Source organism: Cygnus atratus, chromosome 25, assembly GCF_013377495.2.
Source record: "Cygnus atratus isolate AKBS03 ecotype Queensland, Australia chromosome 25, CAtr_DNAZoo_HiC_assembly, whole genome shotgun sequence".
Classification (NCBI taxonomy): domain Eukaryota; kingdom Metazoa; phylum Chordata; class Aves; order Anseriformes; family Anatidae; genus Cygnus; species Cygnus atratus.
Genome location: NC_066386.1, coordinates 4037731 through 4061066, shown reverse-complemented (window position 1 = coordinate 4061066; position 23336 = coordinate 4037731). Strand labels below are relative to the sequence as shown.

Here is a 23336-nt window from a genome sequence, read left to right as displayed (position 1 = left end):
ATAGCTTCTGCCCCAGCACAGTTCATATTTCACATAGCACTGATTTTTGATATGCTTTGGGGAGTGTTCTCAAGGGTTAACTTCCACTTAGTGAAACTGATCTAGCAGGTGGTCAGTCTAAGTCTCACTAAAGGCACAATGGCCAAAATACTGCTCTTTACAGAACATTTGCCATGAGGAACTTAAGTAAATTTATATTACTATGGTAAAGTTAACATTAGAGAATGGTAAAGTTAACTTTAGAGGATACTCATTTTTTTCCCCTGAAAATAGTTCAGATGCATCCACAGTGCCATACCCTTTTTTATACTATGGCTGAACTCCTTACTCCTAAGCATTTTACATCTGTACAGTTGCTCTTTCCAGATGTGGTCATATTCCAGCATGGACATCAGGCTTCTTTGGCTCTGCCCATTCCTGCTATGGCTATCAGAGCAGTACATGTCACTGGCAAATAAGTAATCTCATCTTAAAAAGATATGTAGTCCTTAACATTTCAATCTTTCAAACCCTGACGATCAGTGTCCCATTTTTCAAAGGAGTCTGGGAACAACTAGATTAAACTCTCCACAGAAATTAACTAAAAATAGGCACTCTTAGAAAAGAATCACCAGATGCTTGGGTTCATTCTAGTATCAAAATATTCCCTGTCAATTGGTGTTAAAAATCACTATTGCAAGTTCTGCTCAGTGAAATTGCAATCAGTTCCCCTAGTTTGTGTCAGTCATCTCTAAGCAGACTTGTAGAATGAATCAGTCAGTTTAAATTATCTGGTCACAATTTAAAACTACTTGAAATTTTCTGGTCACAATTTAAACTTACATCACAAACTCTGCTGCAGGCAAAAACTGATCAGTCATACAACAGAAACAGAAATGGAGAAAGCCCATGATTACTCTCAAACCCACAAAGTAAAGTCTAGAAAGGGAGTGGAGAAAGTTAGTGACTTTTCCTGTGCTTGCATTATGTAAAAGATATTCTTCTTCTGATATCTCTCCAAGAAAAAAAAGGATCAATAAGAACAACAGGATATCAATTTCTATTTCTACCTGTTAATAGAAACCTTTGATCCTTTCCATCCCTCCTTTCATTTAGCAATAGCCCGGATTTCTCCAGAAAATAACATAAAGAGATTAAATAACCACACCGTTATGGCAGTACAGTTACCCAGTGGAAAATAAATATCTGGGCTCAATCCACGCAATAGCAGAACTGGAAGCAAGCAACACTAGTCCTTGTGTCATGTGTAGGTAATCAGCTGTTCAGAAAGGAATGACCAAGAGATAAATGATCAAAGAAAACTGAATTCTTGAACAACGGCAGATAGGAAATTCCTAAGCTAAAAACAAGGTGTATGTTTTTTTGAAAGGATAGTGAAGATACAACCTGTTAACAATACAGATTTACTGCATATCCCTCTTGGTAAGGTCCCTGCCAGAACCACCAAATTCCTTTTACAAAATATATATCTGACTGAGGGAAGGGAAGGGAAGGGAAGGGAAGGGAAGGGAAGGGAAGGGAAGGGAAGGGAAGGGAAGGGAAGGGAAGGGAAGGGAAGGGAAGGGAAGGGAAGGGAAGGGAAGGGAAGGGAAGGGAAGGGAAGGGAAGGGAAGGGAAGGGAAGGGAAGGGAAGGGAAGGGAAGGGAAGGGAAGGGAAGGGAAGGGAAGGGAAGGGAAGGGAAGGGAAGGGAAGGGAAGGGAAGGGAAGGGAAGGGAAGGGGGGAAAAAAAAAAACACAAACTGGAAAACTTACCTTCTCTGTATTTAGAGATCTAAGTTTTTCTGAAACTGCTATACAATTTTATCTCCTCAGTGTCTGCCGTCCCTGGTATGAATGTGTCAGAACACAGACTCTTTAAAGAATATAGAATTGAATCTTAAAAGCTTCCAAAAATTGCTTAGAATATCTTATATTGCATAATCCCATCTAATTTATTTTCTTGCTTTCTTGTATCACAAGTGTTTCTTGACATTTCCTGCTTTTGTGACAACAGTGTTCATGGTCTGTCTCAATTATGTGGCCTGTGTGCACTGAATGATGTTTTCATAACCCAGCAGCAGCAAGAAGGGTGGAGAACAAAACTGTTGAAGTACCACTCTTTAAACCCTCTCCCAGGGAATCCACCACATGAAGATCTCTTGAGGATATAGCTGGGAGTCATGGAGATGTAGTGAAGGAAAAGCCTGAAAGGAAGGGGCAAAGGAGGAGAAATGAATTCTGTCTTAACTGAAAAGTTTAAGCAAATGTATTTTAGATTAGTAGCCATTGATCCGTGGCTTTATACTATGATCCATCATAATCAAATGGAGAAATTTCAGGATTTTTCCACTAGAAATAACAGCAGATGCATTAGTCGAATATTAAATGGGACAAGCAAACTCATCCAGTTAACTCTCTCCAGAATCCTTCATTAAACCAGGCTGATAACCTTATGGTTTCCCCGAGAGCAGAGGGCCATTAGGTCCACTGCTTTGGCTTTCTAGCATTGTGAACACTAAAATAGTGCTTTTAAAACTTAAAATTTAAATTTAAAAATTTAAAATAACTCCATACACACACACACATACACCCAAAACAAACAAACAAACAAAAGCAATTCCTCAATAAAATAAATAAATAAATAAAATAAAAAGAGAGAGAGAGATTTCTAAGTAGTAAGGAGAGAGGCAGCATCCTCTGGGGGAGTACCTAATGATACCAAATCAGAAGGACATAAGGTTGTCTCCATGATAGAATAATAGAGCCAAATCTGAAATATTTTATGAACAGATAGGCCAAACTTTTATTAGGTTTAGTTAGACAGAAGGAAGTTTAGAAACTTTGTATGTGTAAATGATGAACCAGGCCTGGAGGATGTGTCTGAAAAGATTAGTAGAGGAACTCATGGTCTTTCTGGCCCAAACCATGGTCCTCATGGTCCAAGCTCATACATCCTTGGACATGTAAATGACTTAGCTTAGTATGCATGCCTAAGTTGTCTATGGAATAACATTGGAAGAACCCAAAAGACCACCAGTAGAAAAAAAAAAGTGCATTAAAAAAAAAAAAAAAAGAGGATCCTGTGGAGGCGGGATACCAATTTCCTGGGGCCTATTTCCTTATGTCAGGGATATTTACATACTTTAATGAGTTCTGGGAAAAAGTGTGGATATGTTAGTTATTTCTGGAAATCAAATGAATATGTATGTTTTGGTTGTATATAACCCCTGTAGCTTGAACAATTCAGCACACACACTAGGTGGAGTGCTTTCCACTGCAATTGTGTTCATTTTTTTGTGCTGTGCTTGATCCAGTGTTGGATCCTCGGATCAAATGTTTGAGGAACAAAGAGGTGAAAGACGTTTGAGGAACAAACTGTTTTGTACACTGTTAGGTCAGTCGGTAGGTTGCGGAGATACAGGTTAGAGTGTAATGGGGAAAAACACACTTCCTTCTGGCAGTATAGATGAGTAAGACCACTAAGACAGTTTTATTTGCTGGCTCAGTCATCACCTGACTGCTCATGGTCTGCAAGTTTATTGTTTTTCAAGGAATAATCTGTTACAGGGTTGCTTTTGTGTGTGAATGGATCCTTCCTATACATGGGAGCGCTTTGATGACTAAACCCAACACATCAGAAAACTATTCTGCTCTGATATAAGGATCTTGGTGGAGGAATACATATGTTTGTTTAAATCATAATAATGTGGTTTTGTGGTGGGTTTTTTTGTTGTTGTTGTTTGTTTGTTTTTTCAAAATCATATTGGAATATTGGCTATTACCAAAAAAGAGTTATCCAAACCTATCCAGACCAGTTATTCATAACTGACTGAAGTTGTATGTGAAAGAACTGCAACTTCCACCAGCCTTGCTGTAACAATACTGTGTCTGTTAGCCCTACATTGACATAATCTTATGTTTCATATCACAGGGTTGAAGACAAATGCCAGATCTATTCAGCTCATTTGGACCAGAACCAGAGTAAGATCTGATATACAGTAAATACTCTAAAGTTATATGGAAGGAGAAATCTTCTGTTCCTTTAAGAGTATGCGGTCAAGGGTCTTTTCAATAAAACAAAATGAATGATGAGAAAAGGAGGAAGACATAAACAAAACCACAGAGAGATACATACCTTATTAACAAATGACAAGGGCAGTTGCAAGAGACTGAAAAGCCAAAAAAAAAAAAAAAAAACAAACCTCAAAACACTTGTCAACTTGTCAGAGAAAAGTGTTATAATGCTAACAAGGTAAGATACTGTCAGAAAAGAGGATCCTGTGGTGGTGGGATACCACTTTTCTGGGGCCTATTTCCTTTTCTCGGGTAAGCATCTGAGACACCTTGGCACGAGTGGTTCTGTAGCTGGGGGAGAAAGGCATCAGCAACGCCCTCCCCCCACACCAACACTCTCTCAAGAAGGTCTTGGGACACAGTCTTGGAATAATTAGCGTATGAAGCAAGAGCTGGAGGTGGGGACTAATTCAAAAATAACACAACTCAGAGGGCCACATGTGCCCCCACCAACATCACAGACACAACAACTGGAGCAGAGATGTTGCTGGAACCCAGGGTGGTTATCTGGGCCTTTCCTCTACTTCTGCCTTTTTAACTCTCTCTCTCTCTCTCTCAATGTATGTTATGGGCTGATCAGCCTTTTTTTTTTTTTTTTTTTTTTTTTTTTAAATAACAAGGTTTAAATAGCTCCAGTTAAAAACTAGGTTTAATCAGTTTCTGCCAGAATAGTTTCTGTCATCAATAAATTTTTTCAATAGATTGTTTGGTGTTATGTCACCTTAATATAGCCCAAGGGTACTTTGAACATCAGTGACCTCTAAGTGGGTCATCCAGGACTGTCCTCTCTGGGCCCCCACAGCAGTAACGAGAAACAAACCAGTCAATGATCCTAATTGATAAGTGGGCATGGAATGTCAGAATGGAATGTCGGAATGTTTATTTCAGTAAGATTATCCCCACCAACCACTGGGATGGGAACAGTGTGTGTCCCAAAAACCAGATACTAGGGTGAGTGTTGGTATGTGCATGCGAGATGGCTGCAACGTCTAGAGGCTAGTGATATTGAATCAGGACATACGTTTCTCTCCATGACAGAATAATAGAGCCAAATCCAAAATGATTTATGAACGGATAGGCCAAACCTTTACTATGTTTAGTTAGATAGGAGGAAGTTTAGAAATTTTGTATCTCTGGTGTTACCTTACTCACTAATTAGTCATCCTTACCTATAAGACCATACAGAACTGTATCCCAAGACAGGGCAGGGGGCAACATAACCTAGGCCTGGAGGATGTGTCTGAAAAGAATAGGTTAGGAAATCATTGTATGCCCATGTCTTTGGATGTGTAAGTGACTTAGCTTAGTATGCATGCCTAAATTAAAACAAGAAGATAAAAAAGAAAGTGATGGTCTGAGCATGCACAAGAACTGGTTCAAGCAGCAAACATAGTGAGGAAGACTATTGACAACCACCAGAGACTCCCGAAAGACCAGTAGAAACAATTGTGCATGTGTCAGGGACTTTTGAATATTTTAATGAGATATTGGAAATAGTATGAATATGTTGATTATTTCTAGGAAATCCAATGAATATATACATTTTGATTGTATGCAACTCTTGTAGCTTGAACAATTCCGCACACACAGTAGGTGAATTGATGCCCTGTGTATTTGGCACACAATCAAAGAATGCCCGCTTTCTAAAACTCCAAATTGAGTCTTAGAGAGTTTCTTTGACCAGTTTTTATGGTAACACTAGCTACTGCTTCACAGGTGTGAATAGATTAGGGACCAGACTGGGGGTGTAAATTCCCCTGGCCTGTAGAGGCAGGTACTAGAGCAAATGGGAGTCTCATACAGCTACCAGACATTAGGCAGGAAATGGTGTGTGTCTCCAAAACCAGCATATGGCATGCCTTACCAAATGCCATACAAAGGAGAAGATCTAACACAAGTAGGAAACCAATATTTATGACAACATATTATAGTTTTGGGCAAGCAACTAGAACAAATCGATAAGAATGTTTTAGGCACTAGACCTTTTATTAGCCTCCCAAGGGGGAGTATGCACATTAATAAATATTAGTTGCTGTATGTATGTAAATGAGGCAGGGCAAATTGAGACTGATCTCAAAAATATTTGGGAAAAGACCAATACCTTACATAAGGTAGTCCAAGATGACACCTTGTGGGGTTTTCGAGAATTACAGAATAAATTGACCTCTTGGTTACCCAACTTTTCTTGGCTTAAGCAATTGTTTATAGGAATATAGATCTTGCTTTTACTAGTATTCTTAACCTGTGTATTAGTACAGTGTGCATTTTGGTGCTGTATAAAAGCACTAGATGAATATGAAACCTGGAAGTGTAACCAAATCAAGCACCAAATAAAAACTGGTAAGAATTTTATGAAAACTTTGAATCAAGAAGGAGTGTTATAAGCAAAGAATTTGCTTAGGATAAAGAAAAGGGGGGACTTCAGACAGGGAACAAGGGAAAGCATGTTGGTTTTGCAGGTTTTAGCTAACACACGGAGTATGTTGTATATCAACCACAAGGACAGGACTGAGGCAGGGATTATGTTGTATATCAACTGACAGGTGCCCCCCCTTACCAGGGGCCAACCGTAGCACTGCAGTTGTGATGCTTACCTCTCACCCGGCCCAGGGCAAAGGCTGAGGTTGCGGGTTTGAGCCCAGACCCAGGACGCTCCGCGAGCATCCTTTTTCCACCCACCCTACCAAGATGCCTGGTCCCTCAACCCCCTCTTTTTACACCTGCCTGACCCTGACACGCCCTCCACGCCTTGCACGCCTTCCACAGACCCCACACCCCACCACCTTTTTTTTCCTCCACCACCGCCACCACCTCCATGCTTTCGCACACACTCTGCACCTCACTATGCTACACTCACTAACCCCCTACACCCACCCATGCCCACATCACTGCAGGGGGAGGCCAACACCCAACACAACCTCCCCAATGCGCCTATCCCACTGCGCTGCTTTCGCCTACCATACGCTTCCCCTTCACTGCTAACATGACTTGATGGCCATCGCTCAGCGCCTGGCAAGCTACTGCCTTGCGTGTCGCTTGCTAGGCACATTCTATTGACAGGTGCGCTACTTTCATCTACCGTACACTTCACCTTCACCGTCCCTGGGGTGTATAAGGGAAGTTTGGTTGTGGTGCTTAGGGACATGATCTAGTATATAATATTGGTGGTAGGGGGGTGGTTGAAGCAGATGATCTTCAAGGTCTTTTCAAACCTTAATGATTATATAATTCTTTAATTCTAAACCACGCTTCTAAAATCTGTCTTTCCTGCTCAGAGAGGAGCAGTTGGTGAAAATTTCAGTCTGCTTTCAAACACCATACCCCAGGAGAGTTTGTCAGCCCTGAGGCCCTGGGGACACTTCAAGGGAGCCCAATGGGACAGAGCAAGTAATATTATGGTCAGGTGCTGTGCTGCTAAATGGGGCCAGGCTCCTGGGACAGATAAAGCTCCTGGGAAGAGGGCCATTGAGCAGAGAGACAGCTAGAGGCTGGAGAGTCCATCAAGATGAGGGTATTTGTCCCCTTGGATATGGGTGATGTCTCTGCCACTGAGGCCTATGAGGAGACACATTGTCCTCATGACACTGAGGCCTTGCTGCCTTCTTGCCACCCCGCAGACAGGCCCTGTGGTGTCATACCTTTGTCCTGCACTCAGCATCACACGGCCCACATCCCACTGCCGCATAGATGAGGGACAGGACCTCTCTTCCCAGGGCTGAGCTCAGGGCTTGGCCTTTCTGCTTCATAAAAGCCAAGGCTTTTCTCAGCATCAGAGCCATCTGCAAAATGCTCTTAGCCGATCTAAAATCATGGTCTCCAATTATCTGGTCAGATATGTCCATTGGGAGACTTTGTCAGTTTTGACCCTCAGCTGGGCCAGTTTATTGCTCCAAGAATCTTTGTTATTTGCTCTGTCTTTACCTTCTGGTTCTTCAGTCTCCTCACAGTACCTGAGCACCAAATACACCATTGGGGTCATTAAAATGCCGAACGCCCTAACAAGCCATGTCTGTTCTGGCAATTTCCTTAAGTCTTCAAGACTTGCACAACTAATTAGTGAAGTTTCAGAAATGTAGTTAAAGAGGAAGACTGCTATGAGCACTTGATAAAGACGGATTTTTTCATGATTATAGATATTTTTCGTAGCTCTTGAGATTAGGCAAAAAGTGATAGCAACATTCTCCCATTTACGTTGATCCATGGTGTCTTCTTAGGAGGTCTGGGCAGGTAGTAAAAGCAGACTACTGAAGCAGGACACTCTCTGGACAAACCTTCTCTTCACCTGGCAGGTGAAGAGAACCTTCCATTATTAAGTGAACCTTCTCTTCACTCAAGCAGTGACACCTGCAGAGCTCTGTTATATGAGTATTTTCCTGAGTCTGGCAGCTGTCAGAAAGGACCTGAAGGAGACCAGAGCCCTTTGGGAAATTCAGACAGAGCTGAGTGGATTTCCTAAGGCACCTCTACTGCCAGCAGTAGAGGTCTTTGTCCCTGTAACTGCAGCCCAGTCCAGCACATGAAACCCCTCCAAAGAGAAGTGAGGGGGTTCTTGGGACTGACCCATAGACGAAATGGTCATTTGGAATGTAAGAAACTCTGGCTGATTCTTTGTAGACACCTGAACATCCATGAACCATCTTGGGTCATCTGTGGCAAACTTAGGCTGAAAGACTCAAAGGCAGGTCCCTTCAAGTGGCCATGGTGGTACCCATCAGCTTGCCCCAGTTTGGGAAATTGTCCCCTTCCAGCCAGGAAAAAGCCTACCAGGCATTGAGGGGCAGCCCAAAGGGCCACTGGGGCTGCTCCTCCATGTGGTAGCTGGGCTCTTGGCCCTGAGCCACTCCTGCATGCTGGGGCTTCTCCCCCAGCTGCAGAGGAAAGGGGAAGAAACAGCAGCTGAGACCATTTGAGTTCTCAAGGCTTCTTTATTGTCTTTATCTACACAAGAAGCCACTCCTATACATACATGAGATGATTGGGAAAAGTAAATAAATTAATTAAGAGGCAAGATGCTAAGAATAACATAAAATCAAAATCACATTTTTTTAGGAAACAATGATAATAAAAAAAATAATTACAAGATATTGTATTAAGAGATTTTTCCAATAACCTGGGTGTCCCATTAGTATTATAGGCACACTGTTGATGCTAAAGAAGCAGGTATCCAAAGAGTTTCCTCACTGCATTCTTGAGCTCCTGGTTCCTCATGCTGTAGATGAGGGGGTTCACCGCTGGAGGCACTACCAAGTACAGAACTGCCACCATCACATTTAGGAATGAGGAGGAAATGGAAGGGGGCTTTATGTAGGCAAACATGATGGTGCTTAGAAACAGGGAAACTACGGCCAGGTGAGGGAGACACATGGAAAACGCTTTGTGCCGGCTATGTTCAGAGGGCATCCTCAGCACAGCCCTGAAGATCTGCACGTAGGACAGCACAATGAAAACAAAACAACCAACACCTAAACAGGCAGAAAACATGATGAGCACTATCTCTGTGAGGTAAGAATCTGAGCAGGAGAGACTGAGGATCTGAGGAATTTCACAGAAGAACTGGTCCACAGCATTGCCTTGGCAGAGGGGCAGTGAAAATGTGTTGGCAGTGTGCAGGACAGCATGGACAAAGCCACTGCCCCAGGCAGCTGCTGCCATCTTGGCACAAGCTCTGCTGCCCACGAGGCTCCCGTAGTGCAGGGGCTTGCAGATGGCAATGTAGCGGTCATAGGCCATGACAGTGAGAAGGGAATACTCTGCTCCAACCAAGAAGACTGAAAAGAAGACCTGGGCAGCACATCCTGTGTAGAAGATGGTCCTGGTGTCCCAAAGGGTATTGGCCATGGCTTTGGGGAGAGTGGTGGAGATGGATCCCAGGTCGAGGAGGGCAAGGTTGAGGAGGAAGAAGTACATGGGGGTGTGGAGGCGGTGGTCGCAGGCTACGGCAGTGAGGATGAGGCCATTGCCCAGGAGGGCAGCCAGGTAGATGCCCAGGAAGAGCCCGAAGTGCAGGAGCTGCAGCTCCCGTGTGTCTGCGAATGCCAGCAGGAGGAACTCGCTCACAGAGCTGCTGTTGGGCATTTGCTGGTTCTGGGCATGGGGCCCTGCCCAAGGAATAGAAAGATGGTGATAATTTACCACAGAGTTATCTGAGAATAAACTATTTTAATTTCTCATTAAAACCCCCTAACTCACTTGCCCACTTCCAGGCAGACATTTGGCAGGTCACTTTCAAGAGTTCTGATTAATGCTGCCTGAGAATGTCCTTGGGAGCAGGGGGCTCTGCTGTGGGCAATGCAGGAGTCAGTTCTGCCTTACAGCAAGAGGTGAAGAGGAACATGGAGTAATCCCAGATTCAATTCACTCCTGATATCTGGAGATTGTGCACATTGTTGCTCCCAGTTCACCCAACTGCAGAGCAGGGTTGTGGGGCTTTCTTTTTTGTATTTTTTGTTGTTATTGTTTTGTTCCAGCTGCCCCACCGCATCTGAGGGGTGTTTCTAAGGCAGAAATCCTCGGCATTTCTGCTGCACTCCAAGTGAAAACCTGTGGATCATCAGAGGCAAAGGGACAGTCCCTTAAGTGCAGATTGTCCTGTAGAGAGGACAGCCAGGCTGTCAGTCAGTCCTAGTCTCAGTTGCCCTGTGCTGGCATCTCTTTGAGCTTCAGGACAATTATACTCAGAGGTTCACCTGGACACTGCTGAGATCAGAAGAATCAAGGCTCAAAGTGCACATCTCCAGCCCCCTCACCCTGTCCCTGTACTCCACTTCCAGCCAAGCACACCAAGGGCTCACTCCATATACATCTGAATCCCCCATTCCTAGCCAGCCTGGAAACAAGAATAGCAGCAGTATGTCCAGATGGAGAAGCCAGAAGGAATGTCACCATGCTTGCCATGGGAGGCAAGGCCAGGGAGGGACATACAGACACTCAGGAGCCCCTCCTCTGCTGCAGCTCCAGCTGCAGGGAAGGCAGCTCATGCTTATTGCAAATGCTGTGTGCTCAGGTCTGGCCTGCAGACACCTCCCAAAGACAGGGCACTGTCCATAGGCATCGCAGGGGTTGCAGCGCTTAAAGATCATCTCCAGTAAGCCCCGAGAAAGGTCACAAATATAATGTTGCAGTCTTTAAGCTGTGGTGGCTGAAGGGACTTTAAGTTCATCACTATCATATTGATCTCTCAGTGCAATGCTCTAGGAGTCTCAGTCTCCTGTACAATCCTAACAACCAATTACCATGAAATCTGCCTCCCCTCCACTGCAGAAATCTGAAAGCACAGACTCCAGAAAAAGTCTTACCCTTCAGGTAGACCCTGTCTTGGTCTTCCTCTTGAAAAATCCAGTCATAAATGCCATTCTCTAAAACATCTTCTACTCTGTGCTGGAGAAACAGAGAGAGGCATCCTGACAGATGCTATCAGTCATCAGATGTGCCAGTTGTAGAAGAACCCTTTGGCAACTGAATCTACATTACTTTGCAGCCAGAGACTCACAGTGTCAAGAGTCTGCAGAACTGTCCTGCCTCACACTGTCCTCTGTTTTTGCACACCTCCAGCCCTTCTGCGCTGTGTGGAGGAGCTGCTCATGGACAGAGCTGTCTCTCTGCACCATGTTCCTCTTGCCAGGAGCTCTCTCTGTCCCAGGAGCCCAGCCCAGCTCAACAGCAGAGGCCCAGCCCAAGGCATTGTAATGACCCCTCTGGTGGGTTTGGTGATGAGCCCATGAAATGCTGGCACTAAGAGGAAATTGAAGAAATCTCTCAAGAAGTCCAAGTCAAATGCAACTTTCCTGGCATGCCCCCCTGAGGGCCAGCACTGACATAGCCTCCCTTGGAGCTCGTTAGAGCATAGTATTGGAGGTAGTGAAGACAAGTAGACAAAGGCAATGTGAAAGTGACACTGATGCACAGAAAAACTACTGCTCGTGTTTCACCAAACACAAGGGCCAGGCCTTGACTCCTGGCCCCTGGGAAGGGCGTAGGAGATGGGGATGTCCATGGCCAAGTGCAGCAGAATGGTCTGTCCCCTGCCTGGTTCATGGGTGGCGGCAAGGAGGCATTGAGGCCCTGGTGCTTAAACAATAATCTGTCTTCTCATAGGCCTCAGAGGCAGAGAGAACAGAAATAGCCATGGACACAAAGACCTCGGTTCTATTGGAACTTTCAGTCTTGCCACAGTCCTTGCTCCTCTCCACACTGCTGTCCTAGGGACTCCCAGACTTGCACTTCTTTCCCTTCTGGCTGTTGACCCTTGTCCATGTGGTGTCACACCAGATCTAAGCTGAGTATGATAATGCAGATTTTCCTGGTGGCCATGCTCCTCGTAAGGCAGCTCTTTATGAAGCTGGCCTTGTTCCTGGTGAGCAGGCACCACTGCTCATATGGCATCCCTCGTAGTGCCCAGACCCTCCTCCTCCTGGGCACTGCTCAGTCAGCAGGGTCCCAGTTCACCCTGATGTAGGAGGTTACTCTTCTGATGGTGCAGGTCTAGGCTCTTCTGCTTGTCAAGATGTTTCTCTAGGCAAAATCCTGGAGTCTCTCAAGGTTCCCTTTTATAGATGCTCCAGTCTGTCAGCTGTTAATGTCTGCAGGCAGATGGCTCACCCTGATGGTGCTGTCTCTGAGAAGATAGCAGTATTTCTGCCTTGGTCAGGCCTCACCTGGAGTACTGTATCCAGTTCTGGGCTCCCCAGTACAAAAATAAAGACAGGGATCTCCTGGAAAGAGTCCAGCGGAGAGCCACAAAGATGATACAGGGCCCGAAGCATCTCCCCTTTGAAGAAAGGCTGAGAGACCTGGGTCTGTTCAGCCTTGAGAAAAGAAGACTGAGAGGGGATCTTATTAATATTTATAAATAAAATAAATGCCTATAAATATAAATAAATGTTTATGAAGTGTGGGAGAAAAAGGGATATGGCCAACCTCTTTTCAGTAATAAGATGGATAAACCCATCATGTGTTAATTCCATGTTGTCAGTTGTCATTTAGGTATTGATACTCAACTGTCAGGCACCATCTCCCACCTGGCTTCCAGACTGGTGAATGGTATGGGGAGTGGGGTCTAGATATAATGTGCCATTTTTCTGACTCTGCTCTTAAATCAGAAATTCCATTTTGAGGTGCAACAGTAATCAGACACTGGGGTACAACAGTAATTTTCAAATCAGGGAGTGCAGGGGCAGTTCAGAGTACATGTACTGTAAATTCCCAGTTTCTACAGGTGTTGGCATTGGAGCTGAAGTATCGCATGCTTTCTGGCAGGTGCCAGTTTGTTCCATCAAAACATCAAAATCCAAACTACTTTCATGGTGATTATTAACTGGAAAGCAAGAAGACAACATGTGCTTCTCACACAGGAGCCCTATATGTTAATTTTCATGGTCAGACATATTAAGACTTACTCCATTCACTATCAGAGTGCCCATCTGATAAACACCACACGGGGGTACAAAAAGGAAAGCCACTGTGCAGTAGGAAATGTATTAGAGCAGACCATTCTTTCTGAGAGGTATGAAACTGGTGAAAGAGACAGAGAAGAGAAAGGCAGAGGATGGGACAAGCCAAGGATGAGATCAGGGCTGTCTGCAGTACCAGGGAAGATCCCCTGCACCTAGTGTGATTCCTCTGTGGTCAGAGAGAACCTGAGTGCTTTTCTGAACCTAGCCATCTGGAAGAGAAGGCACAACAGCATCACCAGGCTAGGAGGGACCTCAATAGGCAACCTCCCGCTCCACGCAGGATCACAGAAACTTACTCAAGGCCTTATGCAGATGGCTCTTGAAAATTTCCAGGTGTGGGGCTGGCTCACATTTTCTGAGACATAGCTTCCAGAGCTGTTCTCTTGTTGGAAAAGTTTCTGTACACATGTAGCATGAACGTCTCTTGTTTCAGCCCGCTGCCTCTACTGATGTCTTGCATGGCAGTGATGATCCTGAATCTGTCCTCTTGGAAACCTCTGCACAGGCAGTGCAGAGCTACTGTGTGTTCCCCTCAAAGCCATCCCTTCCCCATGCTGAACAAGGCCAGGGTTCCCATCCTCCAGCCCCGACCATCTTGGTGGCCTCCACTGAACTGGCTTCAGTCTGTTAAGGTCTCTCTTGCATGATGGAAGACATTCATGGTGTGATTCAATGCTGCTTTAAATCATTTTGGAGAATCATGTCATGTCATGTAGAACTACAGGCCTGTAACTGGCTGTTAAAGGGAGCGGCTGCCCTGAATTAGGCTGCACAATGTGTGGATGCCCATGAGAAAACTTCTGATTATAAAATCAGCAGACATGTCGGAAATAGAACAGATGGAGAAGAGAAAAAGAGAGGCTTGGCTGTTCCTGTGGTACATGACCCCATTTGATCACCCTACACCTCTAGGGAATGCCTTGAACCCAAGGAGTAAGAGAAGGATCAAGTGTCTTACATGTGGGCATTTGCTGCCATTTCAGTTGGTCACAGGATTTCCCCATCAGCCTCCCAGATGGTGACTCCAGTTGCTGCTCTTTCTCCAAAAATTGCTCCATTACATATTGCAGATACACACATGTATCTTGGCCTGTGTCTGGCACTTGAAATGGAGTCAGGAGTTTGCATCTGAACACCTCACCCATGGCCACCTCCTCCATTGCCTAGCACAGGAGTTAGAAAAGGAGCTCATATGCAGGTGCCTGTTTGGTGCACGCCTGAATCAAGGCAAGAGGAACCCCACCTCCGACAGGTTTGTGGTGTGCATAGGAGGAGGCTGAGTTCCCTTCCAGCCGCAGGACTGCAAAACCCCAAAAGAGATGCCTCGATTGCCTCGGCTGCATCCCTTCCCTCAGCAAGGGGAAAGGATCTCCCTGCCTGTCCTGGTCTAGCTCTGCTGCCTTATGTCAGGACAAGGCAAGGTGGTTCTCCCACCCAACTCTGCCTCTGAGAGCACACAGAACAGTGCTGGAAAGAAATGTTGCTGTCAGCTGAGTGAGGGAAGGTCAGTGCCTCTTTCAAGGAGGCGCCTGGGGAGCCCCAGGGACATCTCCAGGGAGCCCATTGTGGGGGGGGGGAGAGCAAAGGAAGTGATGCCTTGGGCTGGGCCTGTGCTGCTGAGCTGGGCCAGGCTCCTGGGAGGGAGGGAAGGAGGGAGGGAACTCCTGGGCAGTGCTGAAGGGGGACAGAAAACACGGGAGGTGTAAGGCAGCCTGCAGTAAGTGGGCAGAGGAGACCTGACTGAGGCAGGAACCTTCACAGCTCCTGGCATGGTAAGTCCCTGAGTGCAGGGCAATGCAGCTGTGGTTCCTGCAGGGATCTCCTAAATTAAGCACATCCCACAGCTTGTGGGACTTACAAGAATGACTTTCATGGTGTAAGTCTCTGGTGCAGAGGAGGGGGACATACTGTAGAGAAGGGCTTCCCTGCCCCATGTCCAGAGGCCAGGACCCCAGAGTTGCCTTCTGACAGGGCCGGCTGCAGCTGGGGTACAGGCAGGGGTGCCCAGGGCTGTGGTGCAGAGCAGGATCCCTGCTGTGCCCCAGGGGCTGTGTGCCGGGGCAGGGCCTCTGCCACCTGCCAGGCTCAGCACTCAGCCTGCCCGGGGAGCTGCCCAAGGGCTGCGGGGAGAAACTGTGGGTGGAAGGAACCCCGCGGCAGGGCAGGGTCCTGCTGCTGCCCAGAGGCTGCTGCCTGGGGCAGGCTGCTCACAGCTACACAGCACCCCCAGGGCATTGCCCCAGGGGCTTGGGCAGTGGAAGGGCAGGGCAGGGGCTGCCTGCAAGTGAAGGCACTTTCTGCAGTCTCTGCCTGCATTTTCCTGCTGTGATGAAAAAGCAGGCTGTGTGATAATGGAATGACTAGATTTCTAAAGGGACTGAGGCTCCTACAGCATTACTCTGAGGTATAAATAAGTTGCTGATGAACCTTTGAAAGTCCCTTCATTCGTCTCTGCTTACACACTTTGCCAGCATCTACATTTTTTTTTCTCAGGGAATTGCCAGGATGTTCTTTAGGACTTGCAGACAGGGAGATGTCCCCAGAGCTGTCCCTATCCCCGGGAGGTGTCTGCAGGGCAAAGCTGAACACACAGCAGTTGGGATGGGGTCTGTGAGCATGTACAGGAGGAGATGTGGGGACAGAGAAACAGCTGCTGGCAGGCACAGCTGCAGGCAGCAGTGGCATGGACAGGCAGTGAAAGGGAGCTGCTCCCTCCCTGCCATCCCCTGAAGCACAGGTGCCTTCATTGCAGCAGCCCTTGGTCTCCTATAACCCCTCACAAGCACAGCTTGTGTCATGGCACAGATAATCTGGGAGAATCTCTGTCCTCAGTCTTCAACTCTATATTGTCCAGGGCAGGAGCTGCCTCCTGTGCTGCCAGAGCTCCTGCAGAAAAAAAAAAAAAATAATATCTTTGCACTGTCCAAGTTGCCTTGCTTACTCTTCTGAATCAGAATCCTTTTCAAGTCTTCTTACTTGCATTCTGCACAGCTGTGCTGAAAGTGTCTTTTCCACCTGCACTTGGAGCTGGTGCCATCTTCTCCCAGCACAGCCCAGATGATTTTTCAGCACAACCTCTGAGTGCAGCCATCCCCAAGATGAAACTGCTGCAGGCAGTGATCCACACAATGAAATACCCTCATTGAACACAGGGATCCCCTTCCCAGGTGCCCTCCCTCCAAAATCACAGCGCTGTACCACATGTACCACTGCTGTGCAGTAAATATGGTCCGTCAAGAAATTCTGGGCAGAGCCAGCTGCTGTGTATAGGACATCAGCAAGCACAAGGCAGGCCTACAGCAAGGGCGATGCACTAAGGACTTGTAGGAAAAAAAGGTAACATGAAATCTTTAACAAAGAATGAATTGAGTTTTGCTCCAAGAAACCTACCCTATCTTTGAATGTTTTTTTCTCCTTTGGCAGTGTCCATATCCAGAATCAGCAAATGCCCAACAGCAGCTCTGTGAGCGAGTTCCTCCTGCTGGCATTCGCAGACACACGGGAACTGCAGCTCCTGCACTTCGGGCTCTTCCTGGGCATCTACCTGGCTGCTCTCCTGGGCAACGGCCTCATCCTCACCGCCGTAGCCTGCGACCACCGCCTCCACACCCCCATGTACTTCTTCCTCCTCAACCTCGCCATCCTTGACCTGGGCTGCATCTCCACCACTCTCCCCAAAGCCATGGCCAATACCCTCTGGGACACCAGGACCATCTCCTATGAAGGATGTGCTGCCCAGGTCCTCTTTGTATTCTTCTTGGCTGGAGCAGAGTATTCCCTTCTCACTGTCATGGCCTACGACCGCTACGTTGCCATCTGCAAGCCCCTGCACTACGGGAGCCTCGTGGGCAGCAGAGCTTGTGCCAAGATGGCAGCAGCTGCCTGGGGCAGTGGCTTTGTCCATGCTGTCCTGCACACTGCCAACACATTTTCACTGCCCCTCTGCCAAGGCAATGCTGTGGACCAGTTCTTCTGTGAAATTCCCCAGATCCTCAAGCTCTCATGCTCAGATTCCTACCTCAGGGAAGCTGGAGTACTTGTGGTTAGTGTTTCGTTAGTATTTGGTTGTTTTGTCTTCATTGTGCTGTCCTACGTGCAGGTCTTCAGGGCTGTGCTGAGGATGCCCTCTGAGCAAGGCCGACACAAAGCCTTTTCCATGTGCCTCCCTCACATGGTTGTGGTCTCTCTGTTTGTCAGCACTGTCATGTTTGCCTACCTGAAGCGCCCTTCCATTTCTTCCCCATCTCTGGACCTGATGGCAGCTGTTCTGTACTCGGTGGTGCCTCCAGCAGTGAACCCCCTCATCTACAGCATGAGAAATCAAGAGCTCAAGGATGCCTTATGGAAATTGATGACTAGGTGTGTTTCAGATGCAGCAAATTTCCAATCTGCTTCTGCAGATGACTCATAATGTCAATAATTACAGGAATAGCCAATATTCTATTTTCTGTGTGTGTCTTTGTGCGTATTTTTATTAGAGGATTTTCTTTGTTTTAATTCGGCTAATGTTTCCAATTAAAATGAGATGATTCACCCCATTTGCATTTCAGTATGTACCTGTTGAATATAGGTCAGAAACTCTGTGCATGAGGAGCCAGGCTCTCTGTGAATTTGAACAAAATAAATAAGCCCTGCACTGCCTTTTTTTGTCTGACGTCCTTCCTGTGAGACCTGTTCTGAGCCCCCAGAATGTGAGCCTGTCCAAGGTGGACTGACCAGAGCTAATGTGCTAAATCTGGTGTAAACAGGCAGAGGAGAGCTCTGCAGCCCCAGGGCATGCAGCAGCCTCAGCCAAGGAGTCTGTCAAGTGATTCATTGCAGCCCTGGGGCAATGGCAGTGACCCCATGAGCTGGGTCTGTCTCACAGCCTGCCCAGCATGGCCCTGCAGAGTGCCCCCGTGCCCTGGGCACCACAGCCCCCTCACTCTGCAGAGCAGCACTGCCAGCTGGGGCTGGGGCTGAGGCTGGGGCTGGGAGGGTGCTTCCCCTGAGTGTCTTCTAGGCCAGCTTGAGGCACGTGGCTTGTGGAAGTGAGTGTGATCTTCTTCACTGTGCACCAGGAGCTGAGAGACCACCAACAGGCATGGGGCTTGAACATTGACTGTAAGGGCACTCCTGCCCTAGCACCTCACAGGACTGGCACGTAACTGGTTCTTGTGTGTCACAGAGGCTGGGAGTCCAGCAGCAGTGCCATGGGCTTGAAGAAACACAACCAGCTCACTTCTACCTTTGCTTGTCCAAGGCCAGATACAGGGTGTTTTGTAGGTATGGTATGACAATGTCAGTGGTGCCTCAGAAATTCATCATCCACTCCTAAGAAAAGGTCTGTAAAGTCAATTGTGAACTGACTTTTTTCTGAAGTAGCTGACAGGTCATCCCTTGTCTCCTGGTTGAGGTCCATGCCTTTAGGCTCACAACTGCAAGTGTCCCTGATAGGCCAGCAGAAGGCACATGGTTTGCAAATAGTCTGGGAGATCCACTCTTTCTAAGTACCTGGTAGGCCCCATAGAGGAAGAGTTCTTAGATAACGTTTGTCAGGTCAGAGGTTTCAACTTTTGACTAAACTCATCCTTCAGGGCTGCTTTTTGTTTTCTACACTGAGGTGGCCACGGCCTCCAAGATGCCCTGGGGGAGAGGAAGCCTGCATGACAGGCTGCATAAAGTTACCCTGGATCCATAGGAGCCATTCTGGAACCAAAACTTGTAAGAAGGAAGTGCCCTTTTGTGGTGGTGCAGAGCTGCTGGTCATGTTGTGCAGGGTGCTCCTGTGGAACTTTGCGCCCTTTTCCCTCCTGACTACAACGGCACTTCTGTCTCAGGAATGGAGTAGCCAACAGAGATGAGACAGATATTCTAAGATTATGAAAGCCATCATAAAGCTGCTCCTAAGAAGATGACTGATATGGGGAGGTCAGGAGAAGCCTGGACAGGAGAGGTATGTGATTTGGGGGATGAAAGAGGGGCTTGGCAAGCAAAAATGAACAATTTTGAAGAGGTATGAGGGTTCAGGTAGTGTTGATTCTGCTGTAACACTGACTCTGAAAACATTTCTGTTAGGCACTTACTGTGTTTCTAAACCCATAACTGCTACTCCTCACCTTGACTGTAATTCACTACTCTCCCACTTAACCTCAAACCTTCCCTTGAAGCCAAAGCTCAAACCCGTAAGCCTATTAAATTTTCACTCACCCTAATCTCTGCCTTTATCACTAGGATAGAAATGTTCTATTTAACCCTAGCCCTCAGGCCATCCCTAAACAAAACCCTATCCCACAAAACTTGCCCATACCCTAAACACTGACCTGACACCCAAAGCTGATCACCAAACCCTCCACCTATGCCTGTGTAATGCCTAATGTGGGAAAGCTCTAACCTGGAGTACTAAAGCCCAATATCCTGGTTCCTGGGATCTAAAACCCTGACCTTCATCTCCTCTCCTACCTCTAACTTACGAAGTTGGCCCTCTTGGCAGGAATCATGAAGTTGCTGAGCTTCATACATCGTTCAGAGATGAATGTGAGGTGATGTGTGACGAGTGATTGAGATCAGCTTGTAGGCCACAAGGAGTAGATGGGTGGGAATGCTATGATGAGCTCAAATGTGCCTCGAGGTTTTCATAGGCCCACAGGAGGAACATGGTTGTAAAGATGACTGTGAAGTCACTTCTGTCTCTGGAGCATCAGCTCCAGAGCAAGTAGCAAGAAAGTGAATTGGAAAGGGATTGTGAACTAGCCGACAGGTCGGCCCTTGTCTCCTGGCTGGGATGTGTACTTTTAGGCTCTCATCTGCCAGCGTCCCTGAGAGGCCAGCAGAAGGTGCCCAGTTGGCATGTTGACTGTGGGATCTCCTCTGCTTAAGTGCCTGGTAGGCCCCATCCAGAAAGAAGGCCTGGAGATGGGGTTGTTCTGTCCCTTCTGCAAGAGGATAGGAATAGAAAGTAGGAGGCCCATGACTTGGTCGTGTCTAGCCAAGGAGTTTGAAATGAGCAGCAAGCCTATGGCTTGAGAGATGATGGTGAGGCAACTTGTGTCTGGTCAGCTGAGAGACCACAGGAAGTCTGTTGGGTTGGGAGTCCTGCTTGAGGAGTGGTTTCTGAGATGACAAAACTTTGCTTGTTAGCAGGAAAGAACAGGAAAAAGATCAGCTGTCAGAAAATGCAACTTGGAAGGTGTGCAGTGAGCTTGAGGAGGAAGAAATGTCCCTCAAAGGATAATACTGTGGTGCCAGTGGTCACCTAGATGAAGTCCATCATCAGAGCATGTTGATGTGTTTCAAAGAACTCCCATGTGAGGGTGGAGAGACATCCATGGAAATGCCCTGTTGAGAGCAAGAAGAAGGGAGAGGAGTGTCTGCAGCCTGCAGGGAAAGGGGCAGGTGTGGGACAGTGCAGGACAGCCTGCAGTGGAGATGGCTGAGGGCCCTGCCAAGGCTGAAGGGCCCAGTGAGATGGAGGTCTTTGTCCCCTTGGATATGGGTGATGTCTCTGCCACTGAGGCCTGTGAGGAGACACGTTGTCCTCATGACACTGAGGCCTTGCTGCCTTCTTGCCACCCTGCAGACAGGCGCTGTGCTGTCATACCTTTGTCCTGCACTCAGCATCACACAGCCCACATCCCACTGCCCCATATGTGAGGGACTGGACCTCTCTTCCCAGGGCTGAGCTCAGGGCTTGACCTTTCTGCTTCACCAAAACCAAGGCTTTTCTCAGCATCAGAGCCACCTGCACAATGCCCCTGACTACCTGCAATCATGGCCTGCAGTTAATCTTCTCTAACAAGTCCTTTGGGAGGCTTTGGTAGTAAAGGCCCTCCATGGGGCCAATTAAATGCTCCAGGAAACTTTGGTGTTTGCCTCTGACTTTAGGTCCTTGAGAGATTTCTTCTATCTCCTTGTTTTACCTGAGGTACCTGAGCACCAAATACACCATGGGGGTCATTAAAATGAAGAAAGCCTTAACAAGATATGTCTATTTTGACAATATAGTTCAATTGTTCAAAACTTCTACAGCTAATTAGTCAAGTTTAAGGAGTGCAGTAAAAGGAAGACTTGAATGAGGCCTTTATAAAGAAGGATTTTTCGTATTTACAGATATTTTTCATTGCCCTTGAGTTGAGGCAAATAGTGATAGCAACATTCCCCAATTGATGTTGATCCAAGTTTTCTCCTAAGTCTCTCAGTCTGTTGAGGCTGGACACCGTATAGAAAACTTTGCTCCTCACCTTCCAGCTCTGCCATTTCTCTCACTGACCACCTGAGCCTTGCATTGGTTTTCCTTACACCAGAATTCTCCACTGAAATCAGCAGCTGGATGTCACTGCCCCCTTGCACCAGCTCCCACCTTAGGCTGCACAGAGACACAGAAGTGTTTTTCCTTATTTTGAAGCAAACAACAGTAAACCATGATACAATTCACTGAAATATAGAACAAACACCTCAGCTGTGTGCCAAGTCCAGACTGCCTCTAGACAGCTTCACTTTTCACAAGGGATAAGTGTAGAAGTTAGATTGATAAGAAGTGAGAAAGATTTTTCAGATAAAATATTTTAGACAGCTAGATGCAAACAGAGTTGAGGAGCTAGGTAAGGACAAGATTGGACAGACAGCTGTAAGATGGGCAAGCTTGAACTCCCTGAATCATTGTTGTGGTTTAACCCAGAGGCAGCTAAGCACCACACAGCTGTTCACTCACCTTCCCCCCTCCCTCTCTGGGATGGGGGAGAGAATCGGGAAAATGAAGCCTGTGGGCTGAGATAAAGACAGTTTATTAGGACAGAAAAGAAAAGAAAAATAATAATAATAATAGTACTACTAACAATAATGTGTGCAAAACAAGTGATGCACAATGCAATTGCTCACCACCTGCTGACCAATGCCCAGCCTATCCCCAAGCAGCCAGTCCCCCCACCCAAGCCAGCCACCCCTATATATTATTCAGCATGATGTCAGATGGTATGGAATGCCCCTTTGGCCAGTTTGGGTCAGCTGTCCTGGGTCTGTCCCCTCCCAGCTCCTGCTGTACCCACAGCCTGCCCGCTGGCAGGACAGAGCGAGAAGCTGAAAAGTCCTTGGCTTAGTGTAAGCACTGCTCTGCAACAATTAAAATATCAGCATGTTACCAACACTCTTCTCATCCTAATCCAAAACATAGCACCCTACCAGCTACTAGGAGGAAAATTAACTCTATCCTATCTGAAACCAGGACATATATCCACCCCTTATTCCATACCATTTATGTCATGCTCAGGTTACACCCTTTCCAATACATTCAACTTAATCACCATTTTCATTTATGTATATAGAATGTCCACTGAGTTTCCATAGTCCATGACTGACTTCGGGCTCCATCTGTCACAGCAGTCTTTCAGGGCAGAAGAGATGGTGTGTGATGTTGGATCATCACACATTGAAGCCCATTCTCATTCCATCACACCAACACATCCAGGTGTTGGGTGAGGGTCATATTTATATTTAGGGTTAGGGTTAAGGTTAGTGTTTTGGCTTGGACAGTGCAGAAGCGCAGAGTCAATGATCTTTACTTAGATATGGTCCACAGGGTCCATTCCAGCCACAGCCATTTGTTTCCCTCCATGAATTTTGTATAAGCAGTAAAATATGCTTCAATTCTCACTTCTTTATTTGTCTTCACAAAATCAGTCCATTTTGTGACACATTCTAGCTTCTTTAAATCCATACTTTCAGCTGAAAAACTGAACCTGTGGTGGACTTTTGGCCACGAGTATAAATTAAGAAGAAGCTCCTTTGGAAAGCAGAAGAAGGCTGTCTTTTTCGTACCTGGCAAGTTTGGACATGTCTCACTCAACCAAATTGCA

General features: G+C 46.6%; 2 protein-coding genes across 2 annotated transcripts; one reads left to right on the top strand and one right to left on the bottom strand.

Annotated features, from left to right (window-relative positions):
* Positions 1–9202: 9202 nt before the first annotated feature.
* Positions 9203–10129, bottom strand: LOC118258936 (olfactory receptor 14C36-like). The gene has a single exon (XM_035568037.1). The coding sequence runs from the start codon at positions 10127–10129 to the stop codon at positions 9203–9205; it is 927 nt and encodes a 308-aa protein (XP_035423930.1).
* Positions 10130–16951: 6822 nt separating this feature from the next.
* On the top strand, positions 16952–17917 carry LOC118258928 (olfactory receptor 14C36-like). The gene has a single exon (XM_035568030.1). It carries the CDS (start codon positions 16952–16954, stop codon positions 17915–17917), a length of 966 nt encoding a protein of 321 aa, XP_035423923.1.
* The last annotated feature ends 5419 nt before the right edge of the window (positions 17918–23336 follow it).